This window comes from Notolabrus celidotus, chromosome 15, assembly GCF_009762535.1.
Source record: "Notolabrus celidotus isolate fNotCel1 chromosome 15, fNotCel1.pri, whole genome shotgun sequence".
NCBI classification, from domain to species: Eukaryota; Metazoa; Chordata; class Actinopteri; order Labriformes; family Labridae; genus Notolabrus; species Notolabrus celidotus.
In genome coordinates this window covers 18,368,248-18,391,821 of record NC_048286.1, presented here as the reverse complement: position 1 = coordinate 18,391,821, position 23,574 = coordinate 18,368,248, and the positions used below count along the sequence as shown (strand labels likewise).

Here is a 23,574-nt window from a genome sequence, read left to right as displayed (position 1 = left end):
ATACAGTCTATGGTCTGATGACTTGAAAATACTTGAGATTTTGAGCATTAGATGAGTTGAAATGAATGTACAACGTCTCCAGAAGTTCATTTGTTGCTGCAACGCTTCGCACTGATTATATCCAGAATGCTATGGCAGCACTCTTTTTCTTTGAGGTTAAGTTCTGTCACTAGCACTGGTCTTATTTGAATTTTCTACCTCTTTCAACAAAATGTCAATAAGAATCAATGTAAACACGGAATGAAGACCATTTTTCTCTTTTTCTGTGACTAAGTCTTGTCACACTGGTTTTATTTTATTAAAAAAATAAAATAATTCAAAATCAATTCTTGTATTTGTCAAATTTGATAGACTGTTACATTGTTAAAATGGAATTTTATTTGGTAAGCAGTGCTTATGACTTGTAAGGACTCAAAAATGTCAAGCCTATGACTTTGGACTTGTCTTGTCTTTATTTGAGACTTGACTTGGACTTGCACATCTTTACTTGAGACTTGACTCGAGACTTCGGATTAAAGACTTGAGACCTACTTGAGATTTGCAAAACAATGACTTTCTCCCACCTCTGGTATTAACACTACCAACTTACATAATGACAGAAATGTAACTAGTCATGGGACAGAGAGAAACAGTAGAGGCAGGAAAAAAATGCAAAAAAGAAAACAGTTAAATCCCTAAAAAGTAAGCAACAACCTTCGGTACAAAGACATGAAAAACCAGGAGGGCAGGAGGATAAAGTAATGTTGTTGTCATAATGAGACAATGTTAGCAGATAAGCCGTACTTTATAAGCTGGCTCATGTGTAAATCCCACAAATATGGTGGGTGAAAAAAAGGAGAACAAGCAAGACAGAAAAAACAGAGGGAGGGAGGGAGGGAGGAAAAGATGATGTACAAGGTTAATGGAGGAAACAGTTAGCTTGTTTTTTATAATTACATCAGTCGTTTCAATGCAGCTGGAATCAATCACCCAGGGCATGTTTAAGGCAATGCAATAGCACAGTGACTAGCCACCAACAGCTACATTCAGTGACATGTTCTCCACTTGTGTAAGATGAATGTGATTTGACTAGGACAAACTTTTTGCCTAGCAGCAAACAGTGACGAAAAAGATCTAATCTAGGGTAAAGGAAGCAGAGGGAACTACAGTAGAGCACCTAGAGGGCTATGAGACAGCAAAGTGAGTATAAATCTATGTGTCTAGCTCCAACTGGTGTCAAATAGGCTTTCATTTTCTCTAAAACTGCAGAGGACAGGATCATGGACAGGATGGAAGATCTTGTCACTTTGGACATCAGACATACATTGTCACTTCCACACATTTCAGGTAAGAAACAAAGCTTAACCTCAGCCTGCAGCTTGTTTGACAGGGATGTTCTGTCTCCTGCCAGGCTGCCACTGTGTTGACCTGTGTGTTGGCTAACTGTGTGAGAACTGGTTCATGATGTCCTTTGCCACTAATGCCTCTCCAGATGGACAGTTTTGTGTGTTTGGAGAAGCCTTCATTTTCCACTGGCCAAGGAGCAACAACAGCTGCTTCTAACAAGTCTGGAAATAAAACTGAAGAAGAGGAGGACCGAAGACTCTGGCCAAGAGGAAATAGGGACGGGAGAGAGGAAAGGAGGACTAAGGGTTAGAAGGTGAGTGGGAGGAAGAATGAGCGCGGTGGCTATCTTTTCTTTGGTTCTCTGGGCTGCCATGTTAGATTAAATACAGTAATCTGAAGGGTGAACTGTTCTGAAACAAACCTCCTTTTGTTTTTACCTGATAAGATTCACTTTCTCATTTCCTGCAAGCATCAACACATACTGTAGACAAGAACACAGATGGCACGAACACACACCGCACATGTGAGCCCAAAGAGACAAAGAGGGAGAGAAAGAAAGAGAGAGAGAAAGAGCCAGAGCTGGTGCAACAGGGCAAAGAGTTTGTTACACTACAGTCCATTTGTGTCGTACATGACTGTGTGTGTGTGTGTGTTTGGCATGTTGTGTAAGCCTGGTTGAATTCTACCTGCAGAGTTATAATCCAGTGAAGAATGATGCCACTGTATACTAGGGCTTAGCAAGTTGTCACACAATATGTTATCAGGATGACGAGGCAGCTTTTCCAGACTCAACATTGACTTGAAGCCAACACAAACAAATACAGCATGTGTTCTACTCATTTTTAATTATGCTGATTTTGTTATTCAGTCTAATCAAAGTGTAATGTAACACTAAACAGAGGTTAACATAGAAGAATTTGACCTGTTTACTGAGGGCTCCAAAGCACCTGTGGCAGTTTTCACTCCTCCCCCTGCGGTGTACAATTACAACAACAGTCAGAGGGTGCTGGTTTGATTTATGGCACATGGGGTGAGTGTGATGGAGGTCAGAAACTTGCCTCTCCCCCCTGTCTTATTCTCACCATCTTCCTCTCCCTGTCTTGACCTTGAAGGTCTTCTTCCTGCCATGCAGTTGATGGTAAGACGGATGCAGGGATGGTGGGAGTGCGGGTGGAGGTTGCAAATCCCGGCCATGAAGCTGGATCCTGCCTAGGCTACTTGACCTGCCTCACATCAATGTTTCATAAAGAGAGGTGACCTTTGGCACACAGACGGATATGAAAGTTCAGTCAGGAAGACTTTATTTTGCATGCTAGGCCTGTGTTTATTTTTTGTAGCTTTCTGCATTTGCTCCTCACATGCATGCTCTCTCATAATTTCCTGCTGTCAAATACGATATTAGCTGTTCTCTTGTGCTGGTCACATCTACCCAAAAGCACTGTGCCACACCCTCATTGAGAGTCTGTCACGTTGCTGCTGTCTTTCTAAAATATGGTATTTTCTGTCTTTTCTAAAGTTCCAACCATTCGTGTCCTTATGTGCCCCATCCAACTTCCCATCCCTGCCCAGCCTCAGCAGCTCTATCAGCTTCACAAGGTAGAAATTGTCAGCCACCAACTTCAACAACACTGTCTGGACTCCGTGGGGGAATCAAACCAACTGCCTGCCTAGCACACCCTATTAAGTGCAAAATTGAAACTGCAAAGTTTCAAGTGCCTGTCAAACTGCACACTTTAAAAGTGCATACTTTTAAGAGCATACTTCTAGTTGCACTTCAAACTCCACATTATACAGTTCAGACTTTCAACTGTACTGCTTGTAGTGCAATTTAAAGTGCACGCTTTCAAGCGCTTTAGGCTACAACTGTTGTTGCAACATTATCATTCTCAAAAAACAGACAACTTGTTTGCATGTGCAGCAGCATGCTCACAGGGCCATCAGTCTGCCCCCTTTCCAGACATTTGGACATCAAATACAGACCGATGATGCTCTCGCAGACTATGGATCATGGTTGTCCTGACAGAGAATGCAAAAAAGCCTGGGTCACCGGGCTTTTTAGGCCTTTCTTTCACTGTTTTACACAGAGACATTAACCTTCCCAAGCACCCACACAATGTTTTCTTATCTCTTTTCACACACACTTTCTTACAAAGAGGGGTAAGGTTAAAGGGAGTGTAGAAGGGAGAGGATGCATTCACACAGTTCATTAGTAGCCATCTATCTCTCTGCTGTTTTTGTCCAGGACTCACTCTTTATGTGGTGCCATGTCAGGCAGGGGCTCCTCTCTGCTCTCTCAGTCAAACTGATCTCCCTATTCCGTATTCTAAGAAACACACTGACTTTGTCCACAAACACACACATTTCTTTGGGAACTGTCTTTTTGGTTCACAGGCAACCTCCACGGGAATCCAAGACTGGTACAGTGTCTCTGGCAGGCCACTAAATGGGCTAAAGGGGCAAAAATACAGGGGCACCAGTGGGGTACACATGTTAGCCTACAGCTAGCCATAGCAACAGGCACAGCAGCATGGCAACTCCAGAGCAGGGATCAGTGGAAAGGAATCTACCCAGTGCGATTCTTGGCTATTAAGCCCCTTGGCAAGATTTAAGATTTACTCCCCTTTACACACTCACACAAACACATACACACTGAAACAAATAGGCAGAAGGGGCCCTGGGAGGACAGTGACCCCACCAGTCAATGTGACAAATCCTCAAGATGGAGGGGAGTCCCGAGGAGAAAACAGCCTCTTTGCAAAGGAGAAGTTAAGGCTCAGTACAACTCATCGATCTCACACACAGAAGCAAGCCCCAGTGTTCAGTCACACGCACTTCACATAACACCTGCACACACTCAAACACCAGATGCTTCATTGCACTGGCAGGTGTCAAGGTGTCCTTGTAGACAGACAAGCATGAAGGATGTGGAAATAGAGTCACGTTCACATTCTTTTTTTTCTTCTTTCAAAACATGCATGTGCATGCTTTCATTGCGATCCATTATGGCCGAGAGGAAGTGCACATCAGGTAGCACTCTGTCACAGTGTGTGTCTGCTGACACAACTTCCTTCCCTCCCTGAGCGCAAATCTAAAGCTATGTGCTTTCAGGTGTTCTGACACTGCTTCTCTATAATTTCATGCCAAGTCCTGCCTAGACTATCGAGAATCAGCTGAGAAGTTCAACCCTTCAGTGCTTTCTCTAGACGCACAGGAGAAACTGTAGCATGAAAAAGAGGCTTCAGTGTGTGTACACTGTCATTTGGGTTCTACCTGCAGCAGCAAACCACACTTCAGCGAGCTGCTGTGAGTATATTTGGAGCCATGTGTTGCTCCATGTGACCGGTCTCCTCTGAATTAAACTGATCTAAGTGATGCTTGCCTTTTCAACTTCAAAGTGTTTTTTCAGAAATCTGTGTGGGTTAGAAAAAAAAGTTGCGCTGTGATGTTATAAATGTTTGATTTTGTGGGGGTGAGTCAAATACTTTGATGTAAACTCTTGGTTGTATAACTGACTGCAGTTTTAGAATTAAATTACTTTGAATGGTGCACTAAGTACGCTGTCAGTGGCCCCTTTCCTATCTGATCTGTAATCTGCTGAAGCAGTAAGAGGTCAGCCCCCCTCCTAGCCCTTGGGCCTGACAGTCTGTTACAGGTTCAGCTCTAATTGCCACATCAATTATGGATAAGGGAGAAGGGCTTTGTCGCTCTCACTGCTGGTCAATAGAATAGGCCTTTAATGAAGCCAAGTCTTGCATGCAATTTCTTTGATGCATACACATATATAAAGCCTTGCACTGCAGATAGTCAATACAAAAATTGGTTCATTGCTACCAGCTTCCATTATCTGACCTCTCAAGCATTGCTAATGCACCTCTGCTATCTGAAGCAGATAATCTGATCCTGGTTTTGCCTTAAAACAGAAGTTTGCATCTTTTAAGTTGGAGACAGAAGTACATCTCTCAAAAGAGAAAATCCAACCCCAAGTCCTTCCATTCTCACCTCACCTCGTCTGTGTTTTCCCCCTGCATACCAGGCTGAGCTGAGACAAAGAGGATCAGACTCATCCCTGCTTATCCTTCTACTGTATTTTTCAATATCAGTGGAATGTCTGCCTTTATTTGCTCAGTGCTGTGTTACAGCAGGAATGCCAGTTTCTGTGTTGGTAGCCAGGGCCGGGCTCGGGGCGAGTCAAGTAAGTCAAGCGGGTCACTCAAGCATCTCCTCCCCTCTCCTTCTATCCAATCCACATCTTAACCCCCAGCAGAGAAGCCTGAGTATGGGCATTAGTAAAGAAGCGCAAATAAACCAGGTTCATTATTGTTAGTGTGTGCAGGCAGCAACAAAGCATTTCCACAAATTCATTAAGTTCAATTTCAACGTGGTCCCAATGATAACCTCAAAATTCTAACCCAAACTTGACTGAGCTTCAGGAGTGTTTTGCACACAAAGAAATTCAAGTCAAATCCATTGAGTTTTCTGCTTTCAATAAAGAGCCCTTTATGAGTCTGGAAACCATCTTTAACCATGTTTAAAAGGACATTTACTGCTTAGAAACCTGCACATGTTGTAAGGATTTCTTGTTAGATTAGTGAATAACAGCTCCTTCTGTGGTACTGTAGTAAAGACTTTTATGTGGCCATGGCATCACAGCATTGAGTCACGAGCATTCCTTGTTCCTCCGCTATAAACTGCATAGCAACCATACAAAATCCCTGATTGCGGGTATCGTTTTCACGTGTACTTCCGAGGCACTAAACCCCTCATCACTTCCTTGAGTTTATAACCTGTTGCCACACCTGTGATTCTTGGTATTTCCCAACAAGGTTCCCAAAGGTGTGCTGGGGAGGCTCGATCATAAAGGCCTCGCTGATACTGCTTAGAAAGGAAATGATGATGCCGGCTAATGAGAACCATTCTCCTCTGATGACCGCACACCTAGGGAGCCCTTCAATCTAATGTGCTCTAAAAGTGCCATAAAAACCACAGGGCAGAATGTGCCAATCGAGGAAGAAAAGAGGACCATGAAAGAGAAAGGTGGGAGATGGTAAAAAAAAAAAGGGAATGAATGGGGAAACAGAAAACTGGAGATATTGATTAAAAGAAGGTGAAGCGTATGATAAAAGAAATGCATTGTCAAGTTATTATGATAAAAATGGGCTGTAGCCCTTGATAATCTACAATTAAAGTGAGCCAATATCCCTGTATTTGTTCCTTTCTTTCCTCAGAGAATGATACTGAGAAGTCTCAGAAGCGTTCACAGATTTTGCGAGACAACTATCGAGAGAATGATGCAATGATCAAACAAGTACCTGACTCTGCATATCTGAGAGAAAACGTGACTCACTTCTTCCCACATCCAACCCGCAAACCAGACCACGGCTCTGCCCAGCCAAAGCTATCTCTGATCCTCTTGTTCCTTCCTCTCAAACCCTACTCTGCCCCGCGGAGCTCTCTCCCAACCCCTTGAGCTCCAGATGAAAGGCTACGGGAAATGGCAGTCCTCCTGGTAATATCCGCACCGGGACAGAGCCGCTACATCTGCTGACCAGCCGGCCCAAAGCACGCCAGTCCCAAGGGGCCTCGGCTCAGTCCAGGACCTGGGATGGGAAGATCAAGGGGGTTAGGATTGGTTCGACCCGGCCTGGCAGAGCATGCAAGAACCAAATCCCCTATCCACCCTTCTAACCCACCTCTGTCACGGTAGATCGAATCATACGTCTGTGTGTTGCAACAGTCTTCAGTCAATTTAATTCTCATGTTAGCTGTTACTCCAGACCTCTGTTACCTCTTATACTGTAGCATTACATCATATGTACAGCTCTCTGGTATGACCTCTCCATTGTCTTAGCTGTCTCAATCCCCTTACTTTCCCTTTAAACTCTAACTGACCTTCTGTCCTCCCTCAGATCCCAACTTGCAGCGCTTCAACCTCAATCGCAATCTTTTCTCCATCTTGTAAGTTTTTCAACATGAAGAGCAGGTGAGGGCAGGGTCCAGGGTAACAGCAGGCTGCGGAGAGCTTGGGGCCAATCCAGTGTAATCCTGCTAACGCTGGTGTAGGTTGGCCATATCCTGCCCGAGAAACCATTCATTTCTGGAATGTGCTGTTCCTGCCAGGACAGACAGCTGCTGCACACCTTTACGGCCTTAAAAGCTTTGGAGTGAAGTTCTCTTCATGCTTTTGACATTGGGGTGCAAACACACCGGCAACCCAATAACCTCATGATGCAGATACGTCAAAGCTGAGTGTCTGCATCAAGGCCAGGTTTAAGGTCATTATCTACACACCGCAATGCAGTAGTTTGAAAATTGAAGTGGTGAAAATGAGATCTCAACAGAGATGTTTTTCACAGCTGTGGATGGCATAATTTAGAGTGCATATTGCACTGGACATTGATAGATGAGAGGTGCAGTCTCTGCTCTGGTGCCCTTCAGTCTTATATTCAAAATCTGCTGATTGGAGCCCTCAGTCCAAACAGACCCACCTTGAGTGTGTGTGTAAGTGTGTGTGCTCAAATGGGGAATACAATTTGCAAATTGTATCTTTTTTTTCAGAAGAAAATGTTTAAAAAAAATAGCAGCTGTGATTTAAAATAGTTTCAGACTTCAGTTTCATTGGGGTCAGGATCATACTTAGACATACCAAACACACAAACCACACACACAAACAGCCAGCTGTTCCCGTCTGCAGGATGGTATGCAAGGAGAGATTTTCATCTGTCCTTCTGTTCAAGAGGAAAAGAAGCACACTTATCCTCCTAAATCTTTCAGTTTTGTCAAATTGAGGTAATTATGTTCTCTGACAGGATGGCAAAGCAAAACAATCATTGCCAGTGGCTTCATACTAATAGACATGTTAAGGCACTAAAATGCATCTACCAGGGGTGCCTTCACTTTCTTGATGAGCTCACCAGTGTTCTAGACAGATGGTGTTTGTTACTGAAAGAGAATTGTACTTTCATGGGTGTACCATTTACACTTTTTTTTGCTGCACATCCCTCCAGCTCAATCACGGGAAGTGTTTATCTGTGCATTTACTCCTCCTCCTTTGAGATGGATAACCTGCTTTCTCCTGCTTTCCTTTTATGACTCCTCACACCTTTGCTGAAACGAAGCAGAAGCAACTCTACTGCAGTGCAATACGAGTTGGAGAAGCAAGGTGGGAAAGTTTGTGTTTTTAAATCTCCCCACATTCCATCCTTAACTCCTTCAAGATTTCATAAAAGCTAAAAGCAAACTTCTGCTGTGCAGTCTTCACTTTCAATATCACAAAAAATAACAAGTCTTATCCTTGATTTGCTCCTTTTTTTCCCCCCAGATCTGAACAAAAGGTCAGGAAACAGAACGCCGTGCTTAGTCTGGTAGAGGCTCAGACATGGCTGCTGCACTCACGGAAGCAGACAGACAAATAAAGTACTGTTTTACCTTTTAATGCACAGACATTTGGAGTCTCCCCTCTTCTCCTAATGGGAAGATAGTGGTCTAATGTGCCACTCGGGTCTTTTAGAGATTAATACCTTAATGAGCTGGCTACGAATGAAAAGCTCCTTTGGAAGGAGCAGCCATAAGTGTACCCGGATAATACAGTTAATAAGCCAAAGTCACGCCACAGAGTGTACCACAGAAGAGGCCCTCATAGCTGCAGGGGGAGCTGGATGATATGGTTCATTAAAGAATCACTGATTTATTCTCCTGTTCATGGCTGGATGTGGTCATGGCACTTTGTACATGACCAGGCCTTGTTTAGTTGGCACAGAAAGAATGCTAGCATGTCTCCGGGCAAGAAGAGCAGGATCTGAAGCGAGATAAAACAGGGGTGACATCATGCAATGAGAATGAGCTGTCTTTAAAAGAGGAGAGCTATTCTGACAATGTGAAAGGACTTCTCCAACTCTTGTCTGTATTTATTTTTTTGCATATCAGTCATTCTTTATTTAGCTAGTCACTGACAGATTTTTGGCTCAGTTTTCATTCAGCTATCCATGTAGGTCTGGATCTTAGCCTTTAGACATACTTCCGGTCTACAGAAGGCTGTAAGCTGCTTCTTTCCTCCTCAGTATAAGACTTACAGCACTCTTATGATGTCAGAGACTGTGAGTCAGTTTCCTGCATGTTATTGCTGTTCATTAAATGATGCCTGGAAAACAGGTGGATGATAAAAGATGCTGAACACCCCTATAATGCATGACAGCTAATACCTACTATGGTACACAACCAAGGTATTCTTTTAACACTTGCCAGTGTCTGAAATAATCAGCATTACACTCAATACTATTTGTGAGGTCATACGCAAATGTATAATGAGTAGTACTGCATTGAGATGCTAATATCTAACATCACTTAGCCATGAGTGAGGCAGATGTCATAAAAAAACACCAAGGGGTCAAGAAATGTGACAGAGAAAGAGCTCTTAATTGCTCGAAAAGTCTTTAAAATGTCAGAAAACCAAGCTTCACTTCCAAGAGCCTGGTGAGATGTGTGAGAACTGCACAAAGCAGAAAAATGGATTCCAAAATTGTGTATTACAATAGCAGTTAGTCACCTCAAAGCTTTGGAAATTGCCAATACATTCCCACAACCGAGTTCAAAGCCAGGCTTGGCTTGTCTTCATGAATGATGAGCCAAAAAAGGACTGTCCGTGCATGAAAGGATGAGTATTGCCCAGCTCCTGTCATCAGTCTTCAGAGAAACAAATGGCTGTCTTATAGTCAAGAGTCTTCTCATGATGAGGCCAATGCTTCAGTGGGTATTTAGAGATACAAAAAGGAAAAGCACCTATTAAGGCAGCATGATTTTGTTACTGGATAACAAATATTCTTCTGAAAGCAAAGGGACACTTGTACAGGCAACAGGGCTCACCAGGATATGGATTTTTTACTCTGAGCTCAGACTAATGGGTTTTGTTCTGTAAATCTCAGGCAGTGTTTTGATTGATTATCCCCTACTGTGGCCATACTGCTGCTGCTGTCAGAGCCCTAAGAAAGGCAAGCATGTTTTATACACATTTCAAACAAGGAGCAAGGCAGAAAGGACCTGTCTGGAGGTGTGCGTAACTGCGGTTTCAATGGCTATTGATTGGTGTATTTGCTGTTCTGTGGTATGAATAGCTTTCTTTCTACTACTCCCTGAACCTGGATCATTAGTTTTGAGGAGTGCTACAAGCACAATAAGCCACGCTGGGTTCATTTATTGCAGAAGCTAAAACCACATGATGCAGTGTCAGTCCTAGTTCTACACATTTTAACCTTTTAGTGTGGACTTTTGCTACTTTTATTTGACTTTCAATTGATACAGCTGTGAGTACTTCAGTAAAACTGCATCAATCACATCATGTGTTAAATAAGGTAACTAGGATATGATTACCAACAAAGAAAATTATGTCACAGAAGGAGAAAGCACTGATGAGTAAAGTGGCCATTATGAAGGAAATACAGCATCCCAACATTGTGATGCAGAGAGACACAGAGCTGAGAAGCTTTAAATGACTCTGCCTCCTACTCACCTCCCTTACCTGCATAATTAGAAAAGAAGAGGGAGGAGGATAAAGACAGTAAATATGACACATACTTAGCAAACAAGAGGATAAATGAATGATTAACACAAGGACACCAGGATAAACCTGTTAATGTTCTTTGCTTCACTGTGTCATAAAAGTTTGAGATTATTCAAAGGCACAATGAGCAACTTTTATATCTGTTGATTCTGGTGACCCCTTTGGATGAAATCAGTAGTGATTTTTACAGGATGGAGACTGAATTTCCCATGGGCACCATAACTGTCAGAAAGATGTGGCTCTTGCCAATGCATGCATTTGTAGTGGAAGCAAAATAATTGAATAAAATCTTCTTTTTAACACTACTTTTCTTTGATCGAGACAACGTTTGTAGGATGCTGAGTGATGAGAAAATTAATTGATTTGCGGCTACATAAAAAAAAAGGAGGCCAGAATAACGTAAATGTGCACACGGTTTGACTCTTTTGACCCTTAAAGATCAGTGAGGCATTTACAAACTGGCATAAACATTCAATCCTGTTCAAAGCCATTTTGCTCTTTTACATAGCAAAGCCCTGGTTGTAGAGTTTCTCTAGTCTATAAAACAGAAAATGCCCATCCTTTATGCTAATCCTGCTCTAGTATCAGCCATGGGTACAAAGAGTCATGGAAAAAGAAAAAAATCAGTAAAAAAACACTCCTGCTTGGTAACTTACTTCCCACTTCCAAACTTAACCAGGAGAGATTAAAGGGATACTTCAGTTTTTTTAAGTGGGGTTGTATGAGTTTTAAATCACTAGTAACTGTTGGAGTCACAATGATGCTGCTCAGCTTGGCCCCTTTAATGAGAAACTGCAGGGAGAATCAGCACGGAAGCCGGTTGGCAGGCTCTGGTCCTGGTCCTGCCTGGCTGTCTGCTCCTGGTGCTGGGCCCCCTCGGCCCTGGTGGCTCCTTTGGCTCTGTCTTGGGGGGGCTGTGGGGGCGGTGTTGTGGAGGTGTTCCTTGGGGGGGCTGCGGGATCTCTCCCCCCTCGCCCCCCTTTCCTCCTGCTGGGTGACCTGGGGGTCGCCCTGGGTGCTCCGGCGGTACCTGTTTGCTTCAGGTCTGGGTCCTTGGCTTGTCCCCTGGCCTGGGTCTCCTGCAGCGGGTTGGGTCCTTCGCCCTGACTGCTCTCGCGCCCCGGGTGCTGGGCTGAACCGCTTGGCTGATCTGACCCAAGTGGTATCATCTGCACCAGTGGTGGTCTTGTTACACAAATAGAACACAGCACGGTGGCAACCCTCTGTGACCCAAGCTTCAGTAATGATTGTGGACACTAAGGGTTGCTTAATCATTAGTATCACCGCACGGTGTTTTTTTTTGGCGTCATGGTGAGATGGTCCCTCTCCATCTTAGTGTGTTAGGTCTCTCTCTCCTTCTCTTTCCCTGTCCCTTTGTATATCCTTATGTAATCTTTCTTTTACTTTCTCTTATTTTTTTTTGGCCCACCTAGGTGTGCACGCCCTCTTTTACAGAACATGATATTAGCTGTCAATAAAAGATAGGCCAGAGTTCTCAGAGGGATGGTGATGGTTGCATGCACACAGTCACAAGCACAGAAGAAAAAGGTTTTCTTTCTTTTCTTTTGCTGCAAGAATAAATTGCATTAATATTTGACAGTTTGTGACAAACATGACACAAACCAGAAATATATATGATGACAAGAGGAAAGAGAAAAAAAAAAAAGAAAAGAAGAAAAAAAAAAGAAAAGATAAAAAGGTGTCAGTATATGAAAAGTGGATTTTGGGGATATTTTCAGCTTTTACTTTGATATCTTTTTAAACTGGTGTATTCACGTTGATTACACTTCTTCCCTGCACTGTATTGTATCCTTTTAATGTTGTTTATTATTTACACTCTATCCTGTCTTGACTCATTTTCATATTGTTCTTTTTTTTAAAATTCTGCCCTGTAAGGTGTCCTTGAGCGCTTTGAAAGGTGCCTTTAAATAACATTTATTATTATCACTATTAGTAGTGAAGTGACAGGCCATATAGGGAAACTCAGGAGGGGTGATATGTAATCTGGCACCCTTTAATGTATGCTAATATAGGTGCATGTGTGTTTGCCTGAAACAGTCCAAGCAAACATGATGCTTGCCTCATAAAGTGCTAAATCAGCAATTATGCAGAAGACTTGGGAAATCCAGAATCTCTGCTTACTCCAGCAAAGAATTATTCTTCATTTGGCCTTAATCTATTGTGTTTCCTCAATGTCTTCATTACATTATCTTCTTAAACTTTACACCTTAAATTTTATGACAAACCTGACCCATGCTATTAGTGTGTTCATTTATGGGTCCTTATTTGCTCCACTCTACTCCCCCTCGGCTGTGTAAAACGCTGCCTCACACCAGACTGCTTTGTTTAACTGTATAGGCTGAAAAAAGCAACATGATAATTAGGGATGATTAACAAGATGCTTCTGCAGGAGATCAAATGATTCTCATCAAAGCCAACACAAGCCCTAACACCTCCTCACTGTCTTCTGTGCTGGTGTGTGTGTGAGCCCACTGGAGTAAACTGGCTTGTTTGTCTCAGGATCTGAGGAATCTCCTGTGCTTCCACCTTTGTTGTAGCCTCAAGGAGATACCGTAGGTGCTGATGGCAGCTTGTGAAAAATTGTTTTTTAAAGGTCCCACATAATGAGAAACACATTTTTCTTTGCATATACATACATGCTTTAGTCATTCAGCCCTAGCAAGCCTGAGAATGTGGAGGTGAAAAAGCCTCTGCATTGTTTGTGTAGCCCACCTACTCAGAAAACAGAGCCTCTATGAGGTGATTTGAATTTGCTCCTGTGGTGATGTAATTACAGGAGTGATTTGCATAGGCACAAAAACCACTCCACGATCATTCTGCGTCCAAGGTAAGACTATTCTGTCTCAGCAACGAGAACAAAATGTCGCTAATTTGTTTGTGCTAACCACCACATCCCAAACTGCTTTAAGAACAAGGGCTGACCAAATAAAGTTGCACAGGTAAGGCAAGATAGTAGGAATAACAGTCAAATTTCAAGGCAACACTCAGAGATATGCAGTTGTAACTGTGTCTGCAACACATCACATCAACAGGGTAATGGATCATCCTATTTTACAACTCACCAAACTATACTATATATTAGAAAATATGAAGTTAACACCAGAGCAAGAATAAAATCAACAAAGCTCAATATGCAGAATGAAGGAACAGGCAGATAATCCATCCATCCATCTTCTTCCGCTTCCCGGGTCGCGGGGGCAGCAGCCTCAGCAGGGAAGCCCAGACACTCCTCTCCCCGGCCACTTCCACCAGCTCTTCTGGGAGGATACCGAGGCGCTCCCAGGCAAGCTGAGAGACATAGTCTCGCCAGCGTGTCCTGGGCCTTCCCCGTGGCCTCCTCCCAATCGGACATGCCCGAAACACCTCCCCAGGGAGACGCCCGGTAGGCATCCTGACCAGATGCCCGAACCACCTCATCTGGCTCCTCTCGATCCGGAGGAGTAGCGGCTCTACTTTGAGCCTCTCCCGGATGTCTGAGCTCCTGACCCTATCTCTAAGGCTGAGCCCAGCCACCCTGCGAAGAAAGCTCATTGCGGCCGCTTGTATTCGCGATCTTATTCTTTCAGGCAGATAATAAAAAACTAAAACAACAATCACTATCCCTTCATTACTGCATTTCAGGAGGAGGAACTGTCTGACAAAAATAACTCTTGTTTATTCACTGAAAATAATTGTTGGCTCCCATTTATTCTTGTGGCATGTAATTCAATTTTAGATGTACTATTTCAGGTGCAGCCCGATATTCTGGTGATAGTAAAAATGAATATGAACTCCTGATTTAAAACAATAAAGGTGTCATTTTATGTCCCAAAAGTTCAACAACTGACTAACTCTGGTGTTAGCCTATTTTAGTCTCTGTTGAAGTGAGTAGTAGAGCCAGGGGGTGGCCTCTGAAAACTGATTGGCCACCCCTATGGCCACCCTGGTATTCTTAAACATGATTGGCTGTTTGCCAGGTCAGAGTCATTACTTATATTCAAATCAGCTATTGCGTTTCAGCAAGCTGCAGAGACAGTAGTTTCTTTGCATTTGAATATTATTTTTGTTGATGCTTTGACTTTGGACAATCATCTTCATTTTGAGTCCTTAAAGAGTTCAGTTCAGCAGATTTAAATGTTGACACTCTGTTGAGTTACATTTTTAATGTTAACAATAGAAATCTACAAAAATGGAACATTTCTTAAATTATCTTATAAAAATAAGTTAAAGTAGACGTGATCATTGAAGTAACCCTCCTAGGTTTGGGGTAAGCCCCTAATGTTTTCCATGCCCGGCCACCACTTCAACAGTCAGTGCCCCAAGTCAAAACTGTGTGGCTCTGCCACTGGTTGAAGTATGATGTCAGGACAGCACAAACAATAACTTCACAAAAATGTGTCAAATATAAAATCATATGAGTCTGCAAAGTCTCCTACTGTCTCTATTCCTCCTGCATTCACAATCAGCTCACAGAGCCTCACGATCAAGGAAGATGATGATTGATTGGCAGGCATAGTTTTCAACAAGTTTCTCTATACTGCATTGTTCTCTGCAATGGTCTCCCACCTCCCCCTTCAGACATCTTCCAGGCAGCCAATCAGCACAGCGACTCATTATCAGAGCATCCCCACCCACTCAGATCAGTGCATGGGTAATGAGGTTACAAACTTAGAGGTTGCACAGAGGCAGTCTATAGGTTACATTTTAGAATGATCAAAAAGATTTAAACAGAAATCATGTGGGTGGGTGAAAAAATATGGAGTTATTATATATATATGTAAGTGATGAGATTTAAACTTTTTTTTCTGGGGAAAAATGTGTGAGTAGATGTAGATTATGTTTTTTTATTACTTACAGGTCTGGCCATGACCGTCTCCCGAGGCTTGACATCCATCTTCATCATCACAGTCTGTGGTGCTGCCCTCCTCCGTCTCCCCACTGCCCAGCTCATCCCATGTCTCCATCTGGCCCAGTTTGGGAAACTTTTCCTCGGTCTCCTAAGCAACAAACACAAGATTATAGTTTCTTACAAACAAGATTATGAATAATGATAACTAGGTCACCCAAACCTCACCAGTGTTAATGATAATGTGTTTATGAAAGGTGACCCACAACACTTCACTTTCCCTTAAGTCAGTGGAATTTTACCAATAAACCTAAGACAATAAATTTAAATCGAGCCATAACATGAGTAGCCACTCCAGACCTGGAAATTGTGCCTTGAAAGTGTGGTTAGTTTCTCCTCTGTATGGACTTCCGCCATTTTTGCTGACAAAGACAATATCAGAAGTCACACTCCATCCTGATTTTGATTGGTCATTGATCAAGAGGTGACACTGATGAGAGTGGTGGTGTTCCGAAAGTTGAACAACTTTCACCCGAGAGTGTAGCGATAAAAACAGGGGCAGCTGAGGGCGTTTTTATGCTGAGGAGGGGGAGTGCCTACAATGCTAAACTGCATTTGGTTTGATTAAAAGTAGAAACTGCAAGCTCAATAAACTGCATCAGTGTACACAACCCCTAAATTTCAAAAGTAAAGCTAGCCCGATTCTTACCCTTATTCATTTTAGTCTTGAACTCTCCTTATAGTATCATATAACAGCTCATACTTTCCTCTGTGGTCTTTTTGTGAAGCACTTATTATATTTCAGTGCTTATGTAAGACACATTCAAAAGCTTTCAATGCAACAAGTCTTTTAAAGTGTGTCAATGAAAAATAATCTTGTTCCTTGAGTCCTGTGTCCATTCTCTCACCCTGATATTCAAACCCTGCATAGTTAAGCAAGGTTGCAATGATGTAGCACCCTGGGAAAACAGAGCAGAGGTGTGGGTGGTGCAAAGTCAAGGCTCTGCGTGGTAAAATGGCGTGCTGCATGTAATTACAACCACATTTTAAAAGGAGCATTGATTACAAGGTTGAGTAAAAGCCCCCGAACAAAAGGGAGTTCTTAACTATGTTCTATTTGCTTTAGATTTTTTAAAGGCTTAATTTGCTCCTTCATTGGAAAAGTTAACAGCAATTTAAATGAAGCAAAACTATCTTTTCAGGGACTTTATCGATAGCTTTTACAATGTCAGGCAACTGAAAATAAATATTGACATGTTTATTTCCCCGCAGCGTAGGATCAATGAAGTTAATAAACACTATGATTTTATACTCCACAAATTTTTATTAGATTCTAAAACTCTTTGATGTCAAGATTCCTTCACTGATCAATGACAAGGATCATCTTTATTTACACTTCAGTTTTTGCATCGCACTGTGACAAACACCTGGATCGATAGAAATGATTCACACTGTACTACCACCATTCTTTTGAATTAAGACTTTCATAGCCAGGAGCATGAATAACCACTCTTTATGATATTCCTCCTTCTCAGCGTGGAGCCAACTAATTGGACCACCTGCTGGTGCTTCCTGCTGTCCACCATCATCAAGGTGGTCTTTGTTCCATCACCCCATGTCTGACAAGAAGCTCTCCTGACAGAACAACAAATCATCCTTTGGAGTGTAAGAGTAAGAAAGTGGCATGAATACTAGATTAGTACAGCATGAAGAGCTGTGGAGACACACATCGCTTTCACCATCCTCTAGGTTGTGTTATGCTAACACACCCACAAACTATTAAACATTCATGAGAAAGTCGACAAGATCAATTTTGGTGCACGGCTGACCTTCACACTGAGGGAACAACCGCTAAAGACGTGTTGAGAGGTGAGTGGGAGGGATGGGGGCAGGTTCAGGGTGCTGAGGGATGACTTATATCCTTGCTATTGACACCATACTGTCTGTCACTCAACTCACCTGACAGAAAAGGTGACCTTTCACCAGATGTCTAGGAGATTAACACCTTGACAGAAACATTACATAAAAAGTAGACAGGCTTATTTATAGTTCATACAGAACAAAGCAAGGAAAAGGTGCAATCCTGAAACAAAGACTGAATAAAACATGGATGTAGCCTCAGTGATGTTACTAGTTTAAGTTTACCTTTTAAAAGTAAACTTAAGACTTACCTTTTTAATCTAGCTTTTAATTTGGAGTGGTTTATTTTTAGCCCTGGACTGCATTATTATCTTTATTATTTGTATTATTATTTGTAATCATTGCTTTAACATTTATCTATCTTATTTATATAAAATATTTGTTTATTTATAAAATGTAATTATTTATTAATCTATTTATTTATTCTTTCCACTATTACTTATCTTATTAATTTTACTGTGTTGATTTTCTTTTATTTTTAAGTATTTTATTTATAATCGTGCCTTTTATAATTTTACCATTGCTGTTGTTTTCTGTCTCTATTATTCTGTGAAGCACTTTGGGCTGCATGTTTTTTAGTATGAAAGGTGCGTTGAGTTGAGTTGAGTAGTTTTTTTTTTGAAGAAGTCTTATGAAGCCCAACAATGGCGGTCAGCGAATTGTAAATGCTGACAAAACTAACCCTCAGCTTATCGAGAGACCAGCAAAGAGATGGAGCTGAAGTAGCCTTTAAAGGTGACATATCATGCAAAATTGACTTTTTAATGGTTCTCTAGCTGAAATATGTGTCCCTGGCATGTCTACAAACCCCCCGAGAATGAAAAAAATCCATTCTGCCTCTGTTTTGATTTCTCCACCTTTCTGTAAATGTGTGTGAAACGAGCCGTTTCAGACCTCCGTGTTTTTGTTACGTAACAACAATATCCGGTCTGTCACGGAGTCAGAGCTCGGAGCTTGTTCAGCCCATAGACTGTATAAAATAATACTGAATCCCCCCTCCGTTTTTCATTACCTGCACACGTGTGGTAACAAGGAGCTTAGGAGGGAGGCATGCTAGTTGTAGGCTGTCTTAATAAACACAAAGGTCAGTTTTACTCCCCACGTCTGCAGATTTGAAGATCTAGTGGATGATTTTTATTTATCATGGATAAGTGCTAGCGCTAGTTAGCATAGCTACATAGCTACATGTCGTAGCTGTAGCTGTGTACCAAGACACACGTTGACATACTGACAAATAAAACAACAAGAAACACTAAATCTGTGACCAATCCTTCAGAAAGGTCCTGCTGCCTTTCTGGTAGAGGTCGGTTTTACTCCCCACGTCTGCAGATTTGAAGATCTAGTGGATGATTTTTATTTGTCATGGATAAGTGCTAGCGCTAATTAGCATAGCCACATAGCTACATCTTCATAGCTGTAGCTGTGTACCAAGACACACGTCGACATACTGACAAATAAAACAACAAGAAACACTAAATCTGTGATCAATCCTTCAGAAAAGGTCCCGCTGCCTTTCTGGTAGAGGTCGGTTTGACTCCCCACGTCTGCAGATTTGAAGATCTAGTGGATGATTTTTATTTATCATGGATAAGTGCTAGCGCTAGTTAGCATAGCCACATAGCTACATGTTCGTAGCTGTGTACCAAGACACATGTCGACATACTGATAAATAAAACAACAAGAAACACTAAATCTGTGACCAATCCTTCAGAAAGGTCCTGCTACAGGCGCCTCTCCGTCAGGATCAGATTCTGGATCAGATTCAGAGGGTTGAAGTAACGCGATCTCTGAGCAGCCGTGTATATTCAGCCAACATGTAAACATTAGATCAACGTGCTGGAGAGCCGAGGCACATCCACTTCCTGAGGGGGCGTGGTCAGAGAGAAAACAGAGTGTTCTGAGGAGGACTGAAGAAGAGGGCATTTCAGGCAGGCCAAAATCTGATTTCAAAGTGTTTTTTTGAGCATAAACTTTAAAGATATGTTTTGGGGACCTCTTAGACCAATATATATTGATGAAAAAAGCGTGATATGTCACCTTTAAGGCTCATTTATGCTCTACGTCTGATACACATGTAAGGACAGAGCCTTCTGTCCGTATTCTGTGTTCATTTTGTCAAACCAAGGACAAACCAAACATTGCAGTACCACTGGGAATTGTAGGGGCAGTGTTGAGCAGTGTTTAAGCTAAACCACCCACACACTACAAATAAGAATACTTTGGAAGATGGGAGAACTTTCGAGGGAAGATTCTGTGAATTGGAAACTATAACTGTATATAGCCCGGGAACAAGGAACAACATCTATAATAAAACAGCTGGACAGAGATCGAACAGGAACTGAATGTCAGTTGAACAGCAGTGAAGGAGAAATAGAGGCCTGTGCCAGTCTGGATTTGTTCAAGCACCCTCTAGTGGATGCATTGTGGATGCAAAGTCCATCGCATAGGCAAAGGATTTATGGGAGTATGTGGATAGTGACCTTTGTATTGTTTGGGTCTTTTTTTCACATGATCATGGAGCATGAATGTGCTTTTAAGCCTGGTGGCAAACAGCTAGAACACTCAAAATCAGCCACGCCCCCCAATTATGCCTTATTATACAGAACTCTTAGTCTTAGTCAGGCAAACTGTTTTTTTAAAACCTGGCTAAACATGTTCAGTTCATTAATGGCTCTAGTTCCTTTTCTTTGTCTTTGGAGTCTGCCTTAAGTGGGTACTTGAGGAATTGTGTTTCTTTGTACTTCTGCATTGGTTTCATTTTCAACACTGAAGGTTGCTACTTACCTGAAACGAGGAATTAAACAAGAGAAACGTACTGTTTGAAATGAGGTTGCACAAGAAGAGAAAATAAATGTTTGTCTTCTAATTTCAAACAAACACATACTGTAAGATGTGAAACCAGTGGGGTATTATGGGATATCATTGAGATCATTGTATTGAGAATAGAAAACTACCTAAAGTTTAGTGATATGCTGCTTGGACACTTCCCTCTCCTTTGCTTCTGAAGTTCCGCTCGGGAAATACCGATGTTGACACGGATTTTAAATCCTAAATGTTGACCATGTCTGAAAGTATTAAGAGGCCTGATGAGTCTGCAAGCTGTTTATGAGGTTTAAAACTGGATCTGTATAGCTTTCAGACAAACATGTCGGAACACTGGGAACAAAAAGAGCCTGAGAACACATTTTTCCACTGAATGTTGGGAGCGGTGAATCAGTGAAACAACCCAAAAAACTCTAGAAATGAGAGTTTGGACTGTTGGTATGCAGACCTTTTTAATAGCTCAGTGAGACCTTACTTTGCCTGTCTGTGCTTTGAGCTAAAAGTTAAAATTGATATACTAATAAAGTCACAGTACTGTATGAATCAGAACATTGACCTGATGATTAGGACAAAATCTTTTGAAAAAGTCATCGTCTGGGAACAAACACTGTTTTGGCAGTTGAATTTCATCAATCATAATACATATAAAAACTGAGTCTAGACCTTTCATACTTGGTAGAGAATTATTCAAAGAGTAGATGCCCAGACAGTCAAGGCCTTAAACTGTCAAATAAAAAGTAATAAGGCAAAGAATAAAGAACATGCGCTGAACTTGGCTGGTGCTGAAGAATGCTTGACTGTCTTTAGTATTTCTGCTGCAGCTCAACTTGTGCCACAGTTGGTATTCTTTCTGTCCGTTCTCACAGACAAGAGACTACTGATGTTTGCAAATGAGAGCAGAGGCTGAGACTGAAAGTGATCCTGACACCAGTGGGTACTTCCCTTAGTGTAAGTCATTACATCTATCATGTATCCCATTTTGACTTAATGTGAAGTGCCACCCTCCGAGTCAGGCCTGAGTGACTGAAACAAGTGCCACAGTCAAATTAGTGATGATAAAGCACAACGCGAAACTTCATGTAACTTGAGTGGGCCCTTCAGCGGAGGCAGGTAAAACATAACGCTAATGCTCGCCATTTAAGAGACAGCCTCTAACAATAGCTGGGTGGCTCAGTTTTCACAGCCAGGAACAAAAGGATTACTTAGGAAAATGGAGGGAAACGTGACAAGATGGTTACAGTTGTTCGTTTGATAGTAACGAACTGGCTCACATTACAACCTGGTGACAGGCTTTTCATGTGATTCTCTGGTTAAGGCTGAAATGTAATATGTTGAAAGGAGAAACTTGCAAGAGGGGGACTCTTAGAGAGAAAACTTAAAGGTGACATATTATGCTTTTTTTCATCAAAATATATTGGTCTAAGAGGTCCCCAAAACATGTCTTTAAAGTTTATTGCTCAAAAAAACACTTTGAAATCAGATTTTGGTATACCTGTAAAACCCTCTTTTTCAGCCCTGCTCAGAACAGGCTGTTTTCTGTGTCTGTGCATTTAAATGAGAATGAGCTCTCTGACCACGCCCCCTCAGAAAGTGGATGTGCCCTCGACTCTCCAGCACGTTGATCTAATGTTTACATGTTGGCTGAATATACACGGCTGCTCACAGACCCGCGTTACTTCAACCCTCTGAATTTGATTCAGAATCTGATTCTGACGGAGAGGCGCCTGCAGCAGGACCTTTCTGAACCATTGGTCACAGATTTTGTGTTTCTTGTTGTTTTATTTGTCAGTATGTCAACGTGTGTCGTGGTACACAGCGACAAACATGTAGCTATGTGGCTATGCTAAGTAGCGCTAGTACTTTTCCATGAAAATTAAAAATCATCCACTAGATCTTCAAATCTGCAGACGTGGGGAGTAAAACCGACCTTTGTGTTTATTAAGACAGCCTACAACTAGCATGCCTCCCTCCTAAGCTCCTTGTTAGCACACGTTTGCAAGGAATGAAAAATGGAGGAGGGGTTGAGTTGTATTTTATACAGTCTATGGGCTGAACAAGCTCCGAGCTCTGACTTCTGTTACAGACCGGATGGCGTTATGACGTATGAAAAAAATGGAAAACTGAAACAGCTGGTTTCAGCACACATTTACAGAAAGGTGGAGAAATCAGAACAGGGGCAGAATGGATTTTTTTTTTCATTTTCAGGAGGTTTGTAGACATGCCAGGGACACATATTTCAGGTAGAGAACCATTAAAAAGTTGATTTTGCATGATATGTCACCTTTAAAAGATCAGAGCAAAATCTAAGCTACAAATACAGTATCTATCCTCCGCATCAATCCAGAAAGTTTAACTGAAGCCTGAGGAGGAAAGATAAGTGATTATGAAGGATAGAGAGTAAGAGAGAGAAAACTTCCTCCTCTGTTCTGGACAGCTACTGTGATAAACCCATTAACCCCTGTTTTATAATGTGAAGCAACTCAATAAATTCAATGCACACTTCATGAGTTTATGAAGAAGCGCTCTGTTAAACAAGAAACTGTTGTGCTCCAACACCATCCAGATAACCATTTGGGTATTAAGCTAATAACCGTGCCGTTCAGGGGACGTTTAACACAATGCTGCTTGGCCCAGCTGTCCTTAAAGCATGTTAATTAGGGAAGGAATCAATTAAGGCGCTGTCGCTGTGGAAACCACAGTCGGCCCGTTGTAGGATTGTTTGTTGGCCGCCGTCCAAGGCAGTTTGTGGGTTTGTTTTGACTATGTCAGGGGCTGCAGGAGTGCCAGAAATTTCCACTCAGTCTGTTTGAATGTCAATTCTACTTGGTAAATTTAAAAGTAGGAAACTTAATTGTGATATTCCAATAACATGGTGCAGAAGCAAATTTCTAATTCGCCCTTGGAGCTAATGGAAAAGTGATAAATAATCCAATGCAGGCTGTAGAAGAATGTTGAATGCCAACTATGCATTGAAAGGCTTTCTCTCTCTTTATCTGCTTTCTGACAGAAAAAATGCCGCTGAAGAGAAGACCAGCTTTGGGTTTCAATGAGAGTCTTAGGCAGTTTGTTAAGGCCCCCTTTTCCTTTTATTTTCCATCTTTTATAG

The 23,574-nt window shown here is 42.0% G+C and overlaps 1 protein-coding gene across 6 annotated transcripts in view; it reads right to left on the bottom strand.

Moving 5' to 3' along the window:
• The window catches only part of gpc5c (glypican 5c), a 126,155-nt gene that overhangs the window by 7,702 nt on the left and 94,879 nt on the right, over positions 1-23,574 (bottom strand). For 2 of the 6 annotated variants that reach the window (XM_034702813.1, XM_034702814.1), the window contains one exon: positions 15,735-15,876. In XM_034702813.1, the coding sequence (XP_034558704.1) occupies positions 15,735-15,876 (142 nt within the window). Of the gene's footprint in view, positions 1-8,831; positions 9,122-9,767; positions 10,064-10,828; positions 10,838-15,734; positions 15,877-16,085; positions 16,148-23,574 lie in introns of those variants that run through there. The other 4 variants (XM_034702816.1, XM_034702815.1, XM_034702817.1 and 1 more) reach the window with 4 other exon arrangements.